Consider the following 24,488-nt stretch of genomic DNA (forward strand, 5'->3'; position numbering starts at 1 on the left):
CAGCAGAACTTTTGGTCTATTCATTAAATCTACCCAAGAAATGATGAAAATTTGGGTGGCTTTCCTTACTACGACGGGAATTAGAAATAAACCCTATATGGAACCCGAATGAAATATGTTGACATGTTATACATGTAATTTACAGAGCAATAATTTTAAATAATACAACAAAGTACACAAATAAATTGCGCCCTTAGGTTGTATTGCTTAAGTACCATTGCGGAGATCAGATTTCAAATTGAATTTAAGTCCGAAATCTTGGCACAAATTGTCCATGAAACCGTTCACTGATTTTTCGGGTGCAGGCGTAGGACGTTCGGTCGGCGGATTATTCTCTAAAACTGAGCAACCTTGCCTGCACACCAATTGGGTGTGCACAGAAACAACTGCACATTTTTAAATTTCCGGCATTAAAAGCAATGACTTAGGACTAGTTTTTCGTCCCAAGCGAAAACTGATTCACACTTTTAATTGCATTCGCCTGTTTCCAACGAGTTTTAACGATCGCGTTTTCATTTTTGTTACTGGTTGATGGAGTCACCTTGCCAGCATCGCCTGCTCCGTTCGCATGGATGTTTGCTGTTTTACTACCGGACCCCATTCGGGCACTGTTTGCTTTGGTAAATCACACACCTCCTGCGCGATCGAGCTCCAACAAGCAAAGAATAGATGATCCGCTCGCTGCGCTGCCGGTGCTCTACTGTGTCAGGGCAGGGTCCGCGATCCTGACGGTGTCGGTCGGTCGGATGGAATGGAAAAACAAGGTAGCAGTGGGTGTTAGTGTTTTTTTTTCTGCTTTTGGATGGAGGGTTATAAATTATGATTCTCGCGGGATTTATACTTTTTCTACTCAAATTTTATAGCGCGAAAGAGATGGCTGCTGGTTTTAGTGGGGTGAGAAAAATGCTATAACCTAGGCCACCTCCATGGCGTGGTGCACGGCACTGCCACTGGCGAAGGGTGGTGGTAGCTGGGTGTGGGTCGAAGTTCTGTGAAAACCTGCATGGTTTCATCGGGTTCCCCCCGGGGGGGAAGGGCTACAAACCATCGCTAGTCGAGATGGTACTGGCGATCTGAAAGCGTCTTCCAACGGATCACGACTCTCACACAATCGATGTATAAGTTAGCATTTGAGTGAATAATTCAGAAAAGAACAAAATTCCGATTTTTGCAAAACCTTTCCGCAGTAGAGAATTTGATTTCCTCGGGAAAGGAGATTATTTTACAAAAAAAAAATACCGACAAGTGCAGCAAATTGACAAATTTGTTGAACTTTTCCAGTCAGTCGTCGTGAGAGGCAGAACGAAGTAGTGAATAATTAGCTTGTCTGCGCCGAGTGCCAAATTCCGATACGGAAAAGTATAGATCATCGTATCACGCGTTAATCTGTCTGCCGAAAATTGATACTTTTGAAACTGGGTGACAGTCACAAATTGATCGTGCCGTCTCGTACGGTACTTTCTTTGAGAATCAACTGGATCTGGTTGATCACGTACGGGACGTACGTGCGTTGGCAACCGCTTGGATCAAAGGAGGCGGCATTCCGTTTAAAATTTTTCGCTACCACACCGTGACTAATGGGAGAAGGTGGCCTACTGTGACCGCGGCGCGATCGGTCCACCGGGACGCGACGCAGCGTTTTTAATTGGGGTGGTGACGAATTCTGTATCGTTACCGGTCAATTTAGAATCTGGCAACTTCAACGTTTTATGGCTGCGCTAATCAAGTGTGACTTTTTTCCTCCGCCCCAGTCGGCGTCAATTCTAATTTAGCTCGGTTTAGCAGCATGATTAACGATCGCTCCCACAAGTGACAGAATGCCTAAAAATATTGAAAAATGATGCTTGCGTTTGGTGGATAAACATTAAACAGCAAGCGTAGCAATCCATCACTTCGTTGTTTTTTAGACCACACCAAGGTGAGTTAAAATAGGTGATCTAGTTTTCACAGTTTGTAGAACAGAAGTGCGCGGAAGGATTGGTTAGCAACCATCGACGTTGTTTATCCATTCAACAGTTTCCGCTTTGAAAATTTCGGTGATCGTCAAGGGTAACCAGCGGGGGTGAAAAACAAATTTGAACATCAGAAAACCTCTCTTGACTAACCTTGGACCACACCACGATTTTAACTCGAGTATTTAAATTTCCAAAAATTCTTATTTGCATTCCGTAACTTTTTTCTCAGTGACGTATTGCCACAAATTTACCCACGCCATTTCCCGGCTTAAAACGTATTGGTTTTATATCTCGGAACAGGCGATTTCCGCCGTCGCCCATAAATCTCTTCTACGGCCACAGCAAACACGCGTAGATTGACGAATGTCGTAGGATGGTAGATTTAAAACAATAAAACAGACACAAATCGTCCCATCAAAGAAAATCGTACAATTCCCATTATCGTTATGCGATGACAAGCTACCGAAATCAAAGACTTAGCAAGATATCTTCCCGCTCAAGAGAAGACCATTCTGAGGGGATTTATATGATCGTTTATGCTAATGTTTTAAACTGTGCTCATTAACTAGAGGGGAATATAATAGAGCAGAGTAGAGATCGGTCTGGTTTAAATTAGGCCAACCGCAAGGGCAGAGCTTTACAGAGGATTACCGTCGATCTAAATAGCAGACGTAGAACGCAGTGAATTATTTTTTTGTTTGTTTGTGACAGAATGTTATAGAGATAAATAGTTTTCCAACGAACAATGTTGAAGGTAGTAAAATTTACACCGCCTGCTTGTATCATTTTTGACCTATAAAGAAATGTGTAAAATGTCAAACTCGAATCAATTCTACCTGCATACAATCTCAAAATCGACTGACAGCCGGGTGACACTGTCCGCTATTCCCGCTTAGAAAAAGCTGGATTGTGCCACCCACAGCAGGAGGCTTACCAGCACAGTATTCCGGACATGAAATTCCAGCTGATACTATTCAAGTTGTCTGCGCCAAATGGTCGGTGTTAAATCAGACTGAACCAAGTCCCAAAATTTAAAAAAATAAGTTAATGACAGCAAACGATTGAGAATTTCCTAGGCTACATTTTACATTTTACTTACGGAATGTAGCACCTAGGCTTTGCTTTGCTTTTCGTTTTACTCTAATCAGATTACATAAATGTTGCAAATAGCCAGAGATATGAAATGATTTCGATGATTCCGTTATCGACTGTGGTCGCAAATTGTTGCTGAGGACAAGTTTGCCCTTGCTCCTAGCGATGTAACGCTCATGCGTACTTTCCCGTATAGGACTTTCTCAAGTGACTTTCCTCCTAGAGAGGATTGGATGTCAGGCTACATGGAAAGGAAAATTTCCGACTATGTGGTCTGTTATACCGATGGTTCCTTGTACGAAGGTCGCGCGGGTGCTGGTGTTTACTGCCGTGAGCTGGAATTGGAGGAATCCTATTCGTTGGGTAGTTACTGCACCGTTTTTCAAGCTGAAATCTTTGCAATTATGTGCGGAGCTCAGTTTGCACTTCAGAAAGAACTGATAGGCAAGATTATCTACTTCTGTTCTGACAGTCAAGCCGCTATAAAAGCCCTTTGTGCGGCTAATTCTAAATCTAAAACAGTCATCGCCTGCCACACCCAATTAGAAGAACTAAGCATTCTAAATGCCGTTCATCTGGTTTGGGTTCCTGGCCATTCTGGTATAACCGGAAATGAATGGGCTGATGAACTAGCAAGATCTGGAGCAGAAAAGTCGGTTTTCGGACCGGAACCTGCTTTACCAATTGCGGCATGTTGGATAAAACAAAAGATTCGATCTTGGTTTTCATCTGAACATGTACGTTATTGGGAAAATCTTGAAACTTGTCGTCAAACGAAAAGTTTCATTGTTAAGCCTTGTGAGAAGGTTGCGAAATTTCTTTTGCAACACTCAAAGGTAAATTGCAGTATTCTTGTCAGATCACTGACTGGTCACTGCAGACTAAATTATCATATGGCTACGATTCAGCGAGCTGAATCGTTTCATTGTAATTTATGTGAATCCGACTACGGTACACCATATCACGTAATTTGCAACTGTCCTGCAGTAGCACAATTGCGTCATAGGATCTTTGGATCCTACGTCTTAAATGAATCGGATTTTAGGAAACAAAAATTACGAGACATTTTGATGTTCCTTACCGAAAGCGGTATTGAGCTATAAGCTCTTATTTATCATGAGTATACCCCCCAGGGGGTGTACTTTTGATAAGTTAACTACCAAGGATTGCAGTATCCCCTCGGGGGTACAAAAATCTCTCGGTATATATATGTTTGTGTTTGTCCAAATTCCTCATCCACCCCTTCCTATTCCTCCTGTTTTCCTTCCCGTCCTCATCAGGTAAATGATGACACGGGCAAGATGGGCAAGGCACAAATCTTCCACATGATTGTAAGGAACGTGCTGCTCGAGCCAAAGATGCTGATATCGAAACTTAACCTTCTGTTTTTACACGACAAACTTCGCAACAAGCTGTTAGATAGAACACAGGACAGTCCGGGGTCAGTGCTACGATCCTATTGACTCTAACAGCCTCTCCTAGTCGAGATTCGAACATACGACGGCTGGCTTATTAGGCCAGCATCATACCTCGAGACTAACTGGGAGGTAGTAAGCAGTAGTAAAATATCGAATTTGTCAATTACATCGAGCTCATCGCCGACGATCATTATCATTACAGCGTTTGCCAACCGAACCGGCTTGAAAAATTTCCCACGAATCTGCTTACAATTGGTGAGATTCAGCAGAAGATAGTTTGGAAGATACAATGCAGACGACATTGAGGACGATGATCGCACGATACTTCTCACAACCCAACTTGTTGCCATTCGATCAGATAACACCATCCTTCTATTCCTCTGGTAGCCGTTCAGTATCCCAAATCCTTTTTAGATTAGATCAATTAGACTATCACCCAGCGGTTTCGAGCACATCCTAATTAGCTCCGGTCTAACCCCAGCCTTCCCAGCTGATTTATTGTCCTTCAGTTGATTGATTGCTCCACGTTTGTCGTACTGGCGAGATTGCTTTCCCGGCCGCCGTAGTTCCCTGTCTGACCACCATTCCACCTTTCGATCATCTCATTATTATCTGTCAACTCTGATACCGACACATTTCGGCTAAGTTTTCGGTACAATTCGTATCTTCTAAAAACGATGCAGCTGCTACAACTCTACAACAGGAGGAGGAACAGAAGCATCATGGCAGTACTTTTTCTCTATGAAAACTTGGGCTCGCTGCATCTTCTTATGTCGGTGTCTTTCCATGTTCCGACGAGTGGCACTGGGCTATTGTTGTTGCAGTTGAAAACCGTAATAATCGACGTGCGACATTCGGTTTTATTCGTGTTCTGTGTGTCGCAACTACGTCGCAGGTGGTGCGCTGTATAGCGCATCAATCTACAAACACAGCGCACCACGTGCGACGTAGTTGCGACACACAGAACAAGAATAAAACCGCATGTCGCACGTCGATTATTGCGGTTTTCAACTGCAACAACAATATTATACCGCCCGCGCAGCGGGCGTCCTGCTAATCCATTATTCATCGTCATGCTAATAATTGTTCCGCTGATTCCGTTTCATGTTCCTAAGGATGTTCTCTACTACGTTTTTGATAGCTGCTTTGGTGGTGGTCCAACAGGCCTCGAGAGGAATCTCTCCACCTCGTCCTCTTTCCGCAGCACAACTTCGAGCAAATATGCATAATTTCCGTAACGTCAGGTTGCTTCAGCTTCACGAAATTTAAGCGATGCTGGCGTCGGCACAGAATCTTCTTTTACAACAGAGAGTTTTGGGGAGCATCTTTACCATCACCAGGCCATCAACATTAGCACTTCGATAGGGTTGTCGATAGGGCCGCCTTGATCGCCATAGTATGAGTATCTGATCACCGAGTCCTAGGCTATAAAATAATGACTACAACTGGAAATTTGAAACATAAAACTGCAAGTCGTTTTGTCAATCTATGGTCATTTAATTTCTGTCAACCCAGTTATGCAGGCAAGTGTGTAATCCGAATATTCCTTCCGCTGATTACCCGCTTCCAGCTTGGGATATCCACGTGCAGATAGTATTTGTGCACACTATCAGAATGTGCGAGGCTTAAGGACTGAAGTAGACGACTTATTCATTGCATCCAATCATTGCAACTATGATGCAATCATACTAACTGAATCCGGCTAGTTGGATGCATCGATTCCCTTCAGCTGCTTGAATCCGCCTTCAACGTGTATCCACAGAGAACAGACATTCATCTTGAACTCGCCACGTGTGTAAAAGCTCAGCTGCCAATTTGTAAGTATGTGGTAATGCTTCCACTACGTGGCGCTCACATCACTGACATAATGAGCTTTGGTTGTTAATGTCTGTCAACGCGTATCAAAGCTTTCGTTATATTTTCCCCAAAACATTCAACAGTTGCTACAGTAACTAACGCGATGTTTACCGCTTGAAATAATAGTAAACATTTATCAAAAATAGGAACGATTAAATAATTTCTTTTTAATTCGTTCGACAAACCGTGTTTCTATTTGGAAAAGCGAACATACCAGATGAATGTAACTTAATGGCTTGCCCATAACTTTGGCCAATTAAAATTAAGACAGAGTTCATTGCGACAAAGGGAATTTCGATTACGAATTCAGTGTTTTGAGCCATTGGCATACAGACCGAGAATAGGCTGTGATTTTAGCGGCCGCCGCCATCAAGGTCGATGAAACAAACCCAAACGCTGCACCAACGGTGGACCTCGATGAAGTTGTATAGGTTTTCCGGTGCTCACCATCGCACTTTATGTGAAACGATTAAATGGTACGATCCGACGTGAAAAAACTCAAAATAAGATGCCTTTTTGTCACATTTAATAAAATCAAAGAAAAATTTGAAATGCTGTTCGGTTTCTGTTTTCCATGTTTAGCCGTGTTCAACAAATAACATAAACAAATTCGAGCCGTTGCTACAACCGTTGCTACCGTTGCTACAGAAACTGATAATAGAGTTGCTAGTATTTCGAATATGTTGTTTATGACAAGAATATATAATAAATTTGGCAACTTGGATGTTGGATAACTAGTGCACCATAAGAGAGATATCGCTAGTGTCTTGGTTAAAAGTTTACACACCATTTCCATGAAATTTTGTATGAACATAATTGTCTGTTCTCTGTGGTGTATCGTTGTGATCGTAGCTCGAAGAATAGTAATAAAAGTCGTTTGGGTGGCGTATTGCCGTTGCCGTTGCTCAACAGTTCCCTAGTTCGCTGATCGATTTAAGACATGGAAATTGTCTCAAGCAAGTCATTATTTCTGCTATTATCAAACGCATGAAGGTTTACTTGCTGCAGTTTACATCCCATCCGACAGAAGTAAGGTTATCAAATTAATCGACGAGCATATCCTCTCAATCCGTGAATTACAGCCAACCAGTACACAGTACGAGAATTCTCTCCCGCTTCTTACTGCTAGTGCTGCTGTGGTTGATGGGTTAATATTCCTGAAATTGGATCAAGTTAATCCACTGCGTAATTATTTCAGACGAACGCTGGATTTCGTTTCCTGATGTAAGAGTACATCTCTGTGCTTCGGATCATGACTTCGCTACTTCCTGTTGATCTTCCAGCTGTCAATTTCGGAGTGCACCTCTAAACAATCGTCGTGTTAATTTTGATGCACTTGTGGAGCAGCTTTTGTCACTGGATTGGGCTACACCATTTGACAAGATCGATGTGAATAATATGACATTGCAGTTTCACGGCATCGAAACGCAAAGCAGAGATTATTTCGCAAGCAACGAACGCCACGGAATAATCGTGCTTTCAAATATGCCAGTGACGCATACCGTAGGCTAGATAGTTCTCTACAAATTATACGTACTGCCAATGCAATTCAAATTGCGAACTACCTAATTTAAAAACTTTTTGGCCATTCGTAAACTCCTTGGAAAAACGATCTTTCTTTCCTTCTAGTGTGATCTTGGGTGGAACGGAATCATCAGCTGTTACCGAATCTTATTAATTGTTTGCTAAGCATTTTTCTTCTGTGTTGGCCACTGGATGTGAACTGTGTACTATGTGGACCTGGTGTGTCAGATAAACTGACTTCATGGTTGGGCTCACCAACTTTATACTTTACGTATATTACGTGCATTCAATAATACTTCAGGTGTTCCACAGGGCTGTAACCTGGGGCCTCTGCTATTTGCCTTGTACATCTGCGATATTGCTATTCTGATCAGTTCCGGATGCGCACTGGTATGTGCCGACGATCTAAAGATCTATCTCGTTGTGAAATCTATCGCTGATTTTTACCGATAGCAAGCGCTGTTGGACACCTTTATTGACTGGTGTTATAGATGCAAGATCGCAATAAGCATCGCCAACTGTGTGGTTATAATATTTTACCGATGTAATATGCCCATCTCATTTGATTCCCGGATAAACGGAGCTATCCATGGATCAGCAATCTTGGAGTTCTGTTAGATAATAAGCTCACGTTCAACTAATATTATGTTGCTATCATATATAGAGTTTAGCAATAACGCAACTGCACTAGAGACAGATACCCATCGCTTGAAGGCATTGTACTACGCATTTGAACGTACATTCACTTGAAAATGCCTGTATCACCTGGAATCCGCATAACCTGTGTTGGAAAGTTAAAATAGTTAAAATAATAGCAAAAATAGTAATTCGTATCGCCCTGAGACATCTACCATGGCGTCTATCTAACAATCGTCCCCACCACGTAGACTGATACCAGCTTTTGGATTTCGAGTCATTATAGAGCCGTCGAACGACTCAACAAGCAAATTTTGTGGCCAAACTCCTTAACAATGAAATTGTAACCCCGGCTGTGCTGCCTCGTATTGATTTTCGAGCTTCACGTAGATAGTTTCGTTCATTGAATTTACTTACAACCACATTTCATCGGACTATATACGATTTTCATGAACCACTGACGTCATGCATTCGCACCTTAACGCTGGTCGAAGAATTATTTGGCTTTGGTCACGTTTCTTCACGCGCCTTTAGTAGAAGCGTTACACAGTCTAAGATGCTGCAATAATTTTGTTCTAGATTTAAGCTACAAGAGCTTTACGGTGGCGAACAGTTAATGTATGGAAAAGCGTCCCCGCCGAACACCACAATTCAATATTGAGCAGCTGCAGGACGCTGAAGTAATCGAGGAATACCCGAGAAAGAAACGACTGATGAGTTAGTGGAGGAAAAGAATACAGCACGGGCAAAAATATTTCAGTATCAAGTAATTGTCCAATAGCAAATTGGTTTTATTCATTTCTTATAATTATTTTATCAGAGCCACCCAGTTGGCTTCGGGGTATGACACTGGACTAATAAGCCAATCGTCGTATGTTCAAATCTCGACTGGGAGAGGCTGTTAGAGTCAATAGGATCGTAGCAACTGGTCTATTGCAATTGTCCTGCACTCTAACAGCTTGTGCGAAGTCTGTTCAAAAACGGAATGTAGCACCTAGGTTTTGCTTTGCTCAATTGTTTTATCAGAGCATTTCAGAGTCTATTAGGTTTTCAGAGTCTATTAGGTTTTATAATAGTTTTTCTCCAGTGATTGACAGCTCTAAAGTATGATTGAAGTAGGCTTGAAGAAAACGATTAGAACGTGTTGAGAAAACGAAAAGAACGCGGAAAGAAAACGAGTAGAACGAGTAGAACGAGTAGAACGAGTAGAACGAGTAGAACGAGTAGAACGAGTAGAACGAGTAGAACGAGTAGAACGAGTAGAACGAGTAGAACGAGTAGAACGAGTAGAACGAGTAGAACGAGTAGAACGAGTAGAACGAGTAGAACGAGTAGAACGAGTAGAACGAGTAGAACGAGTAGAACGAGTAGAACGAGTAGAACGAGTAGAACGAGTAGAACGAGTAGAACGAGTAGAACGAGTAGAACGAGTAGAACGAGTAGAACGAGTAGAACGAGTAGAACGAGTAGAACGAGTAGAACGAGTAGAACGAGTAGAACGAGTAGAACGAGTAGAACGAGTAGAACGAGTAGAACGAGTAGAACGAGTAGAACGAGTAGAACGAGTAGAACGAGTAGAACGAGTAGAACGAGTAGAACGAGTAGAACGAGTAGAACGAGTAGAACGAGTAGAACGAGTAGAACGAGTAGAACGAGTAGAACGAGTAGAACGAGTAGAACGAGTAGAACGAGTAGAACGAGTAGAACGAGTAGAACGAGTAGAACGAGTACAACGAGTACAACGAGTAGAACGAGTAGAACGAGTAGAACGAGTAGTAGTAGTAGTAGTAGTAGTAGTAGTAGTAGTAGTAGTAGTAGTAGTAGTAGTAGTAGTAGTAGTAGTAGTAGTAGTAGTAGTAGTAGTAGTAGTAGTAGTAGTAGTAGTAGTAGTAGTAGTAGTAGTAGTAGTAGTAGTAGTAGTAGTAGTAGTAGTAGTAGTAGTAGTAGTAGTAGTAGTAGTAGTAGTAGTAGTAGTAGTAGTAGTAGTAGTAGTAGTAGTAGTAGTAGTAGTTGTTGTTGTTGTTGTTGTATTTCCCTTAAAATTTTGTGGGAAAATAGGAGACCTTGGACTTTTTAGTTTTTTTCGTTTATAGGTCGATTCACTATGTCCGCGTCCAAAACCTCATGAAATTCTAAGACTCCGACATTTCAACATTGCTTAGTTGAATCAAACTGAGCCACAATCATTTCTAATATCAATTCCTTTACGAAATACCTCGATCGGTTAGGGACGGAAAATCAAAACCACACCACTCCGTTGTTTTTATTTATAGCATCTGGTTACCTTAGTTTTCTGCGTTTCCAAGCCAACGCCAGCGTTTGTGCTCTGGGTATTTCGGATTCAGATTGAATTAGTTCCCAGAGAAATGAAATGAAACATAAATGTGCGATCACGACGTGTGAAAAACGGTTTTGTTTACATTCCAGCTCTCGTGTGCACCGCCGCCGGCCGAATCAACGGACCACCGTCGTCTGTTTTTTCGCGCAGTTTTCCACTTTCGTATAAATATGCCTACGTACGTTTACGTAAGATGCGGGACTATTTTCAGATTTCGGATTTCACAACAATCATCGACCGCCAACGGCTTTCGAGTACGGCTCTTGCCGTTATGGTGCGAGAACTACTTAAACCAACGATCGACTTGGATGCGATATTCCAATAAGCCCTAGAGCAGAAATCAAAAGTTACAAAGCCCCCTGACATTTAACGTCTTCGGCGATTTCCTTTTCAAATTTCCCACGAGTCATGTTCGATTAGCTGACAATTTGACAGCCATTCACCTGTAAATATTCTTTCATCTCTTCACCACACCCAAGAAGTAGCTAAGCATAAGTGCCAAGCGCGACTACGATCGGCACTGGGACTAGCAATTTTCGCTCAACCAGACAAACACATTCATCTCCTGTCGACGAGTTCATATTTCATAATTCGTTACTTTCCTTTGACATCCCTCTAGCGCAGCAATTCGTCTCTGTCAGTCTCTCCGGGTATCGATGCCAACCAGATAGAACCGATACGACAGGCGACCAGACTAAACATCCGACGATTGCTGCTATGATCGTCCACCTTCGCCTGGAACTCATCAAATGCCGGCCCCGAATGTCATCCAGCCTTTGGCCTCGACATGAAAATGAGTGAGGATTTATGAAGTAGAGTAGTCGACCAGTAGCTCTGCCTGTCTATAGCTTCTTTGACATCGTCAACACTTCCAACATGATCTGGTCTGGTCAAAAATGGAGGAAAAAGGCGCTTACTTGAGCCGACACTTGGCGTGCTGTTGGAGGCTGTGCGACGCCGGCGACGGCGTCGACGCGGCAGTGCGGTATTTAGTTTATGATCGTTCCGAAAATCCGAAATGTGATGTTTGCTTGCTCTCGTTTGACTGCGAACGAGCATGTTTTCCTCCCGCTAACGTTTTGTTTGCACAAGCAAGAGTAACAAACAAGCACGGGCACCCGCCCCGGGGTGGGAATGTTTTCCTTCGGCGACTATACTGGGTGTCTATACTTTTTAATGTGCTTTTTATTTCTGTAAATAATCAAAGCAGGTCTTGATAGTTTGCTAAATCTGTTTTTCTTACATTTGAACAGTTTTATCGCTGTGATAAATTCCGTTTCTGTTTCCTCCTTTGGATGTTTTACTTTAAAACAATGCAACGTTCCGGTAGAATTAAGATGATTAATTATTTTTCTTCTCTAAGCTGCAATTTCCTTTGGCTGCTATTTGTCTGCATTAATAAACGGGTCTGTGTAACGTGTTGATGATGCTGACGGTGTTGACAGAAATACTAACCCACTAGCGCACTATATTCCGTCCTGTGCAGTACCTTCTGAATGTACAACCTTAATGGTCCCGGTAGTAAACGATAAATATGGATAGAAATTGTACATTTAACATAATGCTGTTGCGTTATTTTCCCGCAGCATCCTCAGACAGGGGTAGATTGGCAGATTTTTGAACTTAGACTATTTTCCCGAGATGCTGGTCGCGGAAATTATTCAGTCTACCGTCGCATAAAAATTCTTCACATAGTGTGAACAGCGTGGCATAGCTAACGATCCGATTCGCGTCGTGGCACCGACCGGATTGAAATACTCTCGCGGTAGGTATTTACGTCCTCAAACACGGATCATCAAATACCTTACGGTTGAGAGCGTGTACGATTAACGGAGGCACCAATTCGTGCCAGTTTGCAACACTTTACACCACTTGGCAACTCTTGCGACCCTCAGTTTATTTGTTTTGATTTGGTGCTCTGGTAATATTCGGGAAATGAAACGTTAAAAACACAATAGAGAATTAAGGAAAAGGAATGAAAAAATGGAACATTGCAAAAACGGACAAGAGCACAGATGAAAACGTAACAAGAAATAGACAAATGGGATATAAAAAAATAGAAAAACCCAGGAGAGAAATAGAAGAAAAGAAAAACAATAGAAAAATCTTCAAATGGGAGGGGAAGCTGGACGTAAAAAGAAAAGAAAGCGGAAAGAAAAAAAAAAGAAAAAAGGAAAAATGAGACAAAATAGAGTAGATTGGACGGACAAAGAGGGAGAATTGAAGAGAAAAGAAGAAAAATGAGAGAAAAGAAAGAAAAATTTAAAGAAAACGAGATAGAAAATGAGAACAAACTGGACAGAAACGAGAAAAACGGAGCAAAAAAAGGAAAAAGCGTAATAGAAAAGGAGTAAAATAAAATGAGAAAATACGGGAGCATGAAAATTGAGAATCGATAACAGAAAACGAGGAAAATCGATGCTGAAAACAAACGGGATAAAACGAAAAACAGGACTTGACAGAATGAGAGGAAAAGCACGTCGATAAGCAGCAGCAGCACGAGATGATAAGAGAAAGAATGGAACAGCCGAAAACGAATAAATAAAAAAGGAGTTAACGAGACAGAAAAGACGAAAAAGAGGAAGAAAAACGGGCATGAAAAAAAAGAAAAAACGAAAAACGGAACAGGAAAGAAAAACAAGAGGAAAATCTGAGATTAAAAAGGGTGAAAAACGAGACAGGAAGAAAAAAAAGAAAAGATAAATCGAGGGGAAAAGGAGAGAAAACAAGACAAATAGAGGGCAGGCGGGACAGAGAAAGAAAAAACACGACAGAAAATGTGGGAGAACGGGAATGAATAAGAGGGAAAACGAGACAAGAAAAGGAAAATGGAATAGAAAACAAGAGAAATTTAAATCGAAAATAAGAATAACAAGAGAGAAAAGGAATGCTGATAGAATAAGCTAGGAAAATGGGACATAAAAAGAAGAGAACTAACAGGAAAAAGAATCACAAAAACAGGCTAAACTGAAGAGAGAAAAACGAAAAAACCGTATGAATAACGAATATGAATTTGATCAACGAACACAGCCACATTTATTGGTTCTGCGATAGTTGCGTTGCACTGATGATGATTTCGTCGCTGGCCACTACCGTCTCTACGTTGAATGAAACACATCAAAAGGCTTTGGAAGCGGTCAAGTTAGAGCTGGAAAAAATAGCAAAGTAATTGAAAGCACTTCACTTCCTTCTATTCCGGTTTGGGTGACTCAAAAACGGAATAATCTTAAACGTGGACGTGATCTGGATGGTACTCCTACTACTGCTAGTGCTTTGCCCAATATTCCTTAGTGTGTGGTAAAAAAAATTGCTGCTGAAAAGCTGCCCGCTACTATTATTGTGGCACCATCAAGTAAAAAATGTTGGTTATGCGTCGCTAAATTTAATCCAAACGTCACAGAAGAAGACATTCGTACTTTAGCCACTGATTGCCTTTCTACGGATACGACTATTGAAGTAATGAAGATTGTGAATAATGATGCTAATCTCAGTGCATTACGATTAGTTACCTTTAAAATCGGAGTGGATCCAAAGCTTCGTGATTCAGCTTTAAGTGCGGATACGTGGCCGGATGGGACTTGTTTCCATGAATTCATTGACACTGAGCGTAATTTTCGAGGGTTGAAATCTAAAGTTGACGATGTCTATCTGGCCTGCACAGAAGCTGAATACGACATTAATGGTGTTAATAGTTGAAACATAGCTGGACTAGAGAAACAACTCTGTTCAACTGTTTGGCAATAACTTCAACGTGAACAGGATGGATCGTAATTAAGAAAATAGTGTGCGAAAGGTAGAAGCAGGCGTTTTAATTGCAGTTCGGAAATCGTTCGACTCGTGTTTATGCTGAAGGAATGGCGAGTAATCTTGAACAAGTATTTGTAGAGGTCAAAATGAAAAACTGCAAAGTTTTCGTTGGAACTTTTTATTTGCCCTGCGAAAAACGTAACGATAATTCGCTTATGACAAATCACATAAACTGTATTGACAAAGTACGCAAAATTGCTGGAATTGACGACATATTAGTTGTCGCAAAGGACTACAATCAGCCCAGTTTGACTTGGCTGTGCACTCCCGAAGAAAAAGTTTTTGCTGATCCCATGGCTAGTCGATCAGGGTCTCGACAGGAATCTTCAGTGATCGAACTACTATTGGATGGAATCGCCAGAAATAATCTGAACCAATGTAGTATGATCCGAAATTATAACAAGTGACAACCAGTTCTAGTTTTTGTTAGCGACAGCATATCGTGCTCAGTTTCCGCTACTGTCGACCCACTTGTGTCATTGGATAACCACAATCCTGCTTTTCATTTCTGTATCGAAAATACTGTGCATCTAGAGTTCGAAGATGCTCACGACCCCGCTTTATTCAACTATAAAAAGATTGACTTTTCTGCATTGACACAGAGCCTAGCAGTGATTGATTGGTCTTCTGTTCTTGAGTGCATTGATGTTGACGAATCAGTCTATCAATTCACCTTGATTCTAAACAATTTGCTAGCTGCTTACGTACCCCGTTTCAAACCGCTGCCAAAACCGCCATGGTCAAATGCCAAGCTACGTAATTTGAAATCCAACACCACTTCTGAAGATCTTCAAGCTTTCAATGGATCAGAAAAAGTTTCCATCAGAATGGTAGAAGTCGTATATGTTACCGGTTTTTAAAAAAGGTGAGAAACGATAGGGGCGTCACATCACTTTGCGCAGGCTCCAAGCTATTCGAAATTATTGTGAGCGAAGTAATTCTTTTCTCGTGTAAAAACTACATTTCTCCTGACCAGCATGGTTTCGTACCAGGAAGATCAGATAATACAAATTCGTTAGAGTTCACTGCATTTTGCATTAGCACAATTGGCTCGGGCAACCAAGTCGATGTCGGTTACAGGGATCTTAAGTCAGCATTTGATAGGATTGATCATGATATTGCCCTGAAGAAGTTCGCTAAGCTTAGGGTTTCTCAACGACTTTGTCGTGTGTTGGAGTCTTATTTGAAAAACAGGAAGCTACAGGTTAAAATTGGATCATCGCTCTCTGATAGTTTTGATAGTTTGTGGGATGTTTTTGTTCCCAGCAATTCTCGTGGGAGGTCAGCTAGTGCTTTAGGGTCATTCGAGTTCCATTTACGAAGACAGAAGCCACCTTTCTGCAATAGCTCGTTGAGTTCGTTGCTGAATCGCCTGCTCTACTGAATATTCCCCACCAATGAAATCATCGACGTACATACATTTCTTGACTGATGGGCCAGCCTTGGGAAACAGGTTACCTTCATCATTCACCAGTTGGTGCAGGGTTCGCGTTGCCAAGAACGAGGAGGGGGCGAGACCATAGGTTACCGTCGAAAGTTCATATGTGCCAATGGGTTGCGTACTGTTGAATCGCCAAAAGATCCGCAGCAGCCGGCGGTCTACTGGGTGTATCAAAACTTGGCGGTACATTTTTTCGATGTCCGCTACAAGCGCGATCGGGAATTTGCGAAATCGTAGAATGTTGCTTAGTAGCTCATCCTGCACTACCGGGCCAACAAGCAGGGCGTCGTTAAGCGAATGTCCGGATTTAGATCTCGCGGAACCATCAAACACCACTCGCACTTTAGTGGTGGTACTGGAAGTTTTAATTACAGGGTGATACTTACTTACTTACTTAATCAGCTCCAGGCCGTGGTTTCCTCTGCTGTACGAAGAAGTCGTCTCCATTCTACTCGGTCCATGGCCGCAATTCGCCAGCCACGTAGTCTACGTAGGGTCCGCAGGTCGCCTTCCACTTGATCGATCCATCTTGCTCGCTGCGCGCCCCGCCGTCTCGTTCCAGTCGGATCGTTATTGAGAACTTTTTTAACCGGGCAGTCGTCCGACATCCTCACGACATGCCCAGCCCATCGCAGGCGACCGATTTTTGCAGTGGCAGCGATGGGTGGTTCCCTAAGCAGCTGATGCAATTCATGGTTCATTCGCCTCCTCCACGTTCCGTCTTCCATCTGCACTCCGCCGTAGATGGTGCGCAACACCTTCCGTTCGAAAACACTAAGGGCGCGTTGGTCCTCCACGAGCATAGTCCATGTCTCATGGCCGTAAAGGACTACCGGTCTAATCAGCGTCTTGTAGATTGTTAACTTCGTGCGGTGGCGAATTTTGTTCGATCGCAGCGTCCTACGGAGTCCAAAGTAGGCACGATTTCCTGCCATAATGCGTCTTTGTATTTCTCTGCTGGTGTCGTTGTCTGCGGTAACCAGTGAGCCCAGATACACGAACTCTTCTACCACCTCGATTTCATCACCGTCTAAATGAATTCGGGGAGGGAGGTCAGCATTCACTTCTTTAGAACCTCTTCCTTTCATGTATTTTGTTTTCGATACATTAATGACAAGTCCTATCCGTTTGGCTTCAGCTTTCAGTCCGATGTACGTTTCCGCCATCCTCTCAAAGGTACGTGTAATGATGTCAACGTCGTCAGCGAAACCAAGAAGCTGGACGGACTTCGTGAATATCGTGCCACTCGTGTCTATACCCGCTCTTCTTATCACACCCTCCAAAGCGATGATGAACAGCAAACATGAAAGCCCATCACCTTGCCGTAACCCTCTTCGAGATCCAAAGGGACTCGAGACTGCCCCTGATACTCGAACAACACACATTACTCGATCCATCGTCGCCTTGACCAATCGCGTTAGTTTATCCGGAAATCCGTAGTAGTGCATAATCTGCCATAGCTGATCTCGATCGATCGTGTCGTACGCCGATTTGAAGTCGATGAATAAATGATGCGTGGGCACGTTGTATTCGCGACATTTCTGCAACACTTGCCGAAGCGCGAAAATCTGGTCCGTGGTGGCACGGGCACCCATGAATCCCGCTTGATATTGCCCCACGAACTCCTTTGCAAATGGTGATAGTCGACGACATAAAAGTTGGGAGAGTACCTTGTAGGCGGCGTTCAACAGTGTGATTGCGCGGTAATTGCAACAATCCAACTTGTCGCCCTTTTTGTAGATCGGACACACGATGCCTTCCGTCCACTCCTCCGGTAGTAGCTCATCCTCCCAAATCTTGACAATGACCCAGTGCAGCGCTCTAGCCAGTGCGTCACCACCGTATTTCAGCAGCTCGCCGGGTAGCTGATCAGCCCCAGCCGCTTTATTGTTCTTCAGCCGACCGATCTCTTCTGCTACCTCCTGGAGGTCAGGGGCTGGTATTCCGTCGTCTTCTGCACGTGCTCCAAGATCTATTGCCATATCGTCACCTCCATGTTCAGCTACATCGCTGTTAAGGTGCTCGTCATAATACTGCTTCCACCTCTCGATCACCTCACGTTCGTTCGTGAGAAGATTACCGTCTGAGTCTCGACACATATCGGCCTGCGGCACATGGCCTTTGCGCGAGCGGTTTAACTTCTCGTAGAACCTCCGTTTATCGTTAGCACGGTACAGTTCTTCCATCGCCTCGCGATCCCGATCTTCCTGTTGGCGCTTTTTCCTCCGGAAGACTGAGTTTTGCCTGTTCCGTGCTTGTTTATATCGATCCACATTCGCCCTCGTACGGTATTGCAGCATCCTCGCACGTGCTGCATTCTTCTCCTGCACTAATTGCTCGCATTCGCCGTCGAACCAATCGTTTCTTCGGTTCGGATTCATTGTACCTAGTGCCGCTAGTGCAGTGCTACCGATGGCGGTCTTAATGCCTTTCCAACCATCTTCAAGAGTTGCTGCGCCAAGTTGCTCTTCCGTTGGTAGCGCTGCTTCCAGCTGCCGCGCGTATTCCTGGGCAACTCCGGTGACTCGTAGCTGCTCGATGTTGGGTCGCGGCGTACGACTTCGACGCGTGTTATGCACCGTCGAGAGTTTTGAGCGCATGCAAACTGCAACTAGGAAATGATCCGAATCTATATTCGCACTGCGGTAGGTGCGAACGTTTATAACATCAGAGAAGAATTTACCGTCGATTAGAATATGGTCAATTTGGTTTTCTATTCGTTGGTCTGGTGATCTCCAGGTGGCCTTGTGGATATCTTTGCGGGGAAAGAAGGTACTTCGGACTACCATTCCGCGGGAAGCTGCAAAATTTACGCATCGTTGGCCGTTGTCGTTCGTTGCGACATGCAGGCTGTTTGGCCCGATTACCGGTCTATATATAGCTTCCCGTCCTACCTGCGCGTTCATGTCACCGATGACGATTTTCACGTCCCGTCGCGGACAGCCATCATACACCTGCTCCAGCTGCGCGTAGAACGCCTCCTTCTCATCATCGGGTCTCCCTTCGTGTGGGCAATGCACATTGATGATACTGTAATTGAAGAAACGGCCCTTAATCCTCAACTTGCACATCCTTGCGTTGATCGGTTGCCAACCAATCACACGCTGGCGCATCTTTCCCAGTACTATAAAGCCGGTTCCCAGCTCGTTGGTGGTGCCACAGCTCTGGTAGAAAGTAGCCGCTCGATGCCCGCTTTTCCATACTTTCTGTCCTGTCCAGCAAAGTTCCTGCAGTGCTACGACTTCGAAGTTTCGGGGATGTAATTCATCATATATTATCCTATCGCAACCCGGGAAGCCGAGCGATTTGCAATTCCATGTCCCGAGTTTCCAATCGTAGTCCTTATTTCGTCGCGTGGGTCGACGCCGATTGTTCCGATCCCTATTTTCTTCTTCGTTGTTGGTAACTTTTAGTTTTCCAGGGCGGCTTGTTGGGCCTGCCCCTAACCCCCTGTCTCGCCGGAGGACCATCGTGCACAGCACTGTTTAGAGTCCCTGCTGGCATAAGGCCGAGTATAATAATCAGCCGCCCCTAACATGGAGAACAGACGCTGTTTGAGCCGCACCTCCTTGGTGAACAGACGCTCGTGTTTGACGAAGCATTTCCTCTACCGCCATGCTATGGTTACCGCGCCAGTATTCGCGTCGCACCTCCTCACTTCGCTATTGTCAGATTGACAACATTGCCCAGGCTACGCCGCATTTGGTATCATATGACTCGTGGAGGCGTGAGGCGGGAGCTTGTGAGGACCAGAGCTGTGTTTGACGCTCCTTCCAGGTTGTCAACTCACCATTTGAAGCACAGGGTGATGCGGGAGATAAAAAGCTTCGGGACCGTCCAAATGGTCCTCGGGAATGGCACGCATATGCTCCAGGGAAATATATTCTGCCATGAAATCACAATATTGTTGCTTAAGATCAGCGTCCTTTTCTAATTTCTGCTCCAGCCACTTGAAACGTCGTAATGCGTAGAACTTCGAACCTCCAATCAGCTGTTCGAATTTAGACTGTTTCGGTAATCGAACGATGTATCTTCCGGTAGCATCTCGGGTTGTCGTGGCAGAAAAAAGGTCTTCGCACTCTTGCTCGGTGATCGAATAATTTGTTTTACTGACTTCTTCTACAGCCCAAAAACGCTCGAGCAGTTTGTCGACTGATGTAACTGTCGCCACATGACAAGTTACTGGTGTTTGCTGGGCTTCTTCAGCGGGTATTGTGGTCTTGCCTGTTACTATCCAACTAAACACAGACTCAACTAACAGGGATTTGTTAGTAGCCAATCGTAGCCGACCTTCCAACAGTTGCGTGTAGAAATCACCGGCACCAATAATCAGATCGATCCTACGACTAACGTTGAACTCGGGATCGGCGAGTTGTATTCCATCTGGAATTTTCCATTGTGAAACAGTGTACGATCTGGGAGGTGTGCCACTGGTCACTTTTCGTAGGACCAAGAAATCAAGAGTGTCCTTGAATCCGGTAACTCGGGAACGGATTTCAGCACGGATTTGATATTTTGAATTGGTTGTTATACCATCCACGCCTGCAATGGGCACGTTAACAATTTTTCGAGGAAGATGCAATTGCTGGCATAAATGCTCACTGATCGCGTTAGGTTGCGATCCAGTATCCAACAGGGCTCGGGCTATATGCTCCTCACCGTAGGCATCAACTATTAAAAGAACAACGGTCGACAGGATAACGTTTCCGCTAGTTTCCTTTGCAGCAGTATTTAACTGAACTGGATCGGGTGAAAACGGGGTAGCAACAGCGGTAGCAATTTGAAAAGCGCCAGGCGGTGCACGATCAGCAACGGGATCGTTTTCTGCAGACCGGAAAGGACCGGGATGAATCATGGAATGATGTCGTTTATGGCAGTGTCTGCAACGGTATTTGGACCGACAGGTACGGGCAAAATGGTTACTTCGAAAGCAATTGCTGCACAGTTTTTTATCGGTAAGCACTTTAAGACGGCCTTTTACGTCTAATCCATTAAAAACAGGACATTCAACCATGGAATGTTTGTCTTCTTCACAAGCGGGACAGGGCGGGAACATCTTCGGAGCAGCTTCGGTCATGGCATTTGTGTTCACGCGGAACTGGAAGGGTCTCTTATGTCCTGAATGCTGGCCACCGGACTTGGGGTTGGCGTGCTGGGGACGGTTGATGAGAATGTTCTCTAGTACACGGGTTCTCTTTAGCAAAAATTCAATCAACTTAGTGTACGTGGGTTGTTCCTCCGATGACACTGATTCCTCCCATGCCTGCAATGATGCGTCATCCAGCTTATCTTCCAAAAGCTCTATCAGTATAGAACTGAAATGTTCAACGGGTTCGCCTAATTGCTGAAGCACCTTTACATGACGTTGAAAGTCGTCCACGATTTTATGCAGAGCATCGACGTTACTGTTCAGGATCTTCGGGTATTTCAAAAGCGCTCGAATGTGCTTCTTGCGTAGTATTGCCTTATTGGAATAGCGCTTGACAAGGGTATCCCATGCCACCGAATAATTTGCTGCAGTAATGGTAATAGACTGGATCAGATTGGCAGCCTCTCCTTTCAAGGCCGCACGGAGATAATGGAACTTCTGCACACAAGATATTTCTGTTGAGGCATGAATCATCGAAACGAACGTATCGTGGAACGTCAGCCAATTGTTGAAATCTCCATCAAATTCTGGCAGCGTTATCGTTGGCAATTTCACATTTGCTAGACCGGACGGGATGAGCTGGGGTTCTGAAGCTGACGTTTGCGCAACAGGAACGGGGACTGGCTGGGGCATCTTTGAGATCAGGCTGGCTTTGATGCGAAAATACTGCTCTTCTATTTTTGCTCGACATTCCATGTTCGCAATTAAAAACTGCTCGCTATCATCTAGCTGTTCGTATTCCGACTGGATCATCTCGAACGCTTCATTTAGCTTTTCTAAGCGTTCGAGTCGTAGAGGCACTTCATATTGATGCTCATCTGGAGCGTAATTCACTAGAAATTCATCCACGCGCTTCAACGCTTCTACCACATTTTTCCACTTCAACTCTTTAGCTTTCATTTTCTTCTCGGCAGGCATTTTAACAGTCGACATCAAAACGGGAACCAGCATGCGGTTTACGAAACTTGATGTTATGTTTCCTCTCTTTCACTCAGGTAGCGAGACGGGCTTCAAACTAGAGGTTACGTTCCTCTCCTCTTTTACACGTGCGACGAGTAACCTAGCTTTCTCACGAGGTACCTTGTTACCCTCGTGCTGGAACGGATTGGGGAAATATCACTGTGATCCGGGTTGAGGTTAAGTTACCTCCTTGTTCTTCACATGCAACGGGTAAACTAGTTTTTCACGAGGTTCTTTGTTATCCTCGTGTTGGGACGTTACGTTGTGTGTAATAATTTTTCACTCGCGACAGATCTTGATAGAGATCCTGGTCACGGCACCGGAATGTTGGGTCAGGATTCGAACAAGTATTCTCGGGCCTCAAAGGGCAATGTGAAAAATCGCGATCGTACTGCTACTAAGGTTTTATTTTAACTGAACTGATGGTTACCGGTTTTGGGGTTTTTATCAACAAATCAGCATATCTATCAACTGTCAATTGCAGCTCAAGATTATTCCATTTTAATGCTAGGTGGGAATACACAGGGTTGCCAATTAGTATGTAATGTACATTTGAACCGGTTCATCTGGTATGCAAACTAGCAGTGAATGAGACTGAAGTTCCCCAAGGTAGCAACCTTGGCCCGTTGTTATTTTCGCTATTTTGCAATGATGTGACGATTCTACTTAACGTTTACATCTAGACTGGCATATGCCGACGACGTAAAAATATATGCCGTTGTGGAAAGCTTGGCCGATTGCTACGTTCTTCAGTCTCTGTTGAAAATTTTTTCCGGTTGGTGCCAAGAAAATAGAATGACACTCAGTATTGATAAATGTGTCGTGATTTCATTCCATCGCAGAGTCGTGAAATTTTTGAATTTGAACGCATTAGCGATCTGTTACTTAAGCGTGCGGAGTGCATCAAAGATCTCGAAGTTTTGATCGACTCAAAGTTGACTTTTCGGAACCATCTGTCAGCTATCATCGATAAAGTAAATAGACAAATTGCCAAAGAGTTCGACGACCCGCAGAACAAAAGTGTCCAAGGCAGTCATGGTAGCAAAACGCTGAAGTGGACAGTTCTACCTTACTAGGACACTTGCAGGCAACTGTGTTGCCCAGGAAAGTTCGTCAACGTAGCGGATTTTTGCGGATGCCCTAAAGCCGTTCTGATTTCACGAAGAATTCTCCTATTCATTCGGTTTCAAAATCTTCAACGAGTTTTTCCACCTGTTCGAGTTCAACGAGTCGTCATCGATATTCAAACGAAAACTGGTTCAACTATTTAACACATCTGCTAGTGTTATTATTATATGTTCAATTTTACTCATCGTCGATTTACTTTTATTTTGTAAATTTATAATTGTATATTTTGTTAATTAGGCCATTACAAATATTTAAAAAAGTTTTTGTCCCGCCGGTGTTGGGCCACTGAAGGGGGGGGGGGCGAAAAAAAACAAAGAGAATTTTTTAATCGAGCAAAAAAATATGGATTTTAGGCATTTTTACCTTAAGTTTAAACGTGAAAACCAAATTTATTCTTGCTTTTAATAAATATGTTGTTATTTTTCATGCAAAAATCTACGAATAAAAAGACAAAAACGAAAGAAAACTTTTTTGGCCAAGTTTCGGAAATTCCGCTGTTTGAACTTCCATTTCTATTTCGTGCGAGAAGCGTTAACTCAACTCGTACACTCATTTTTCGAGTTTTTCAAGCTGTAGAGCCCACAGACAATTGATTTTATAAAAAAAAATCAACTCATATCCAACAAATTATTTTTTTGCCCCCCGATTTTTCAAGCCAATTTCCAAGAGGGGAGTGACAAAAACTTTGAAAATGATTTGCAATGGCCTAAACACAGACGAAAATATAAAACGAAAAATAGATTTTGTGAAAGACGAAAACTGAAAACAAAATAAGGGAACAGAGAAGAGAAAATACGGAAAAGAGGAATGAAAATTACAAAATATGAGTAAAATACAAGAACAAAAACAGGACTTTAAACATGAAAAAATGGGTTAGAAAATGAAGAAAAACAGAACAATGAAACAGGGATAACGGGACAAAAATAGAGCAAAAAAGAAAAAACAGAAAGAAAGCAAAAGCCAAGAAAGTGGTATAAAAAACAAAAAAAACGGAATGAAAAGAGCAAACGGAACTGGAACGAGCAAGGAAAAATACAAAAGAGGTCAAACGTGTGAGAAAGTAAAACGAAATATCAATGCTAATTGTAAGTAAAACTTTGTGTTTAATTTCGTGTGAATGTTACAATGTCAAATTCAATTTCAAGTCTAATTACATGTCCGATTTTAGGCTCAATTTCAAGTT

General features: G+C 43.2%; 1 protein-coding gene across 1 annotated transcript; it reads right to left on the reverse strand.

Annotated features, from left to right (window-relative positions):
• Positions 1-1,426: 1,426 nt before the first annotated feature.
• On the reverse strand, positions 1,427-22,135 carry LOC128733767 (uncharacterized). The gene is made up of 2 exons (XM_053827545.1): positions 19,859-22,135; positions 1,427-1,663 (listed from the first exon to the last, which is right to left on the reverse strand). Exons 1-2 carry the CDS (start codon positions 22,133-22,135, stop codon positions 1,427-1,429), a joined length of 2,514 nt encoding a protein of 837 aa, XP_053683520.1.
• Positions 22,136-24,488: the final 2,353 nt, after the last annotated feature.

This window comes from Sabethes cyaneus, chromosome 2 (assembly GCF_943734655.1).
Source record: "Sabethes cyaneus chromosome 2, idSabCyanKW18_F2, whole genome shotgun sequence".
Taxonomy (NCBI): Eukaryota; Metazoa; Arthropoda; class Insecta; order Diptera; family Culicidae; genus Sabethes; species Sabethes cyaneus.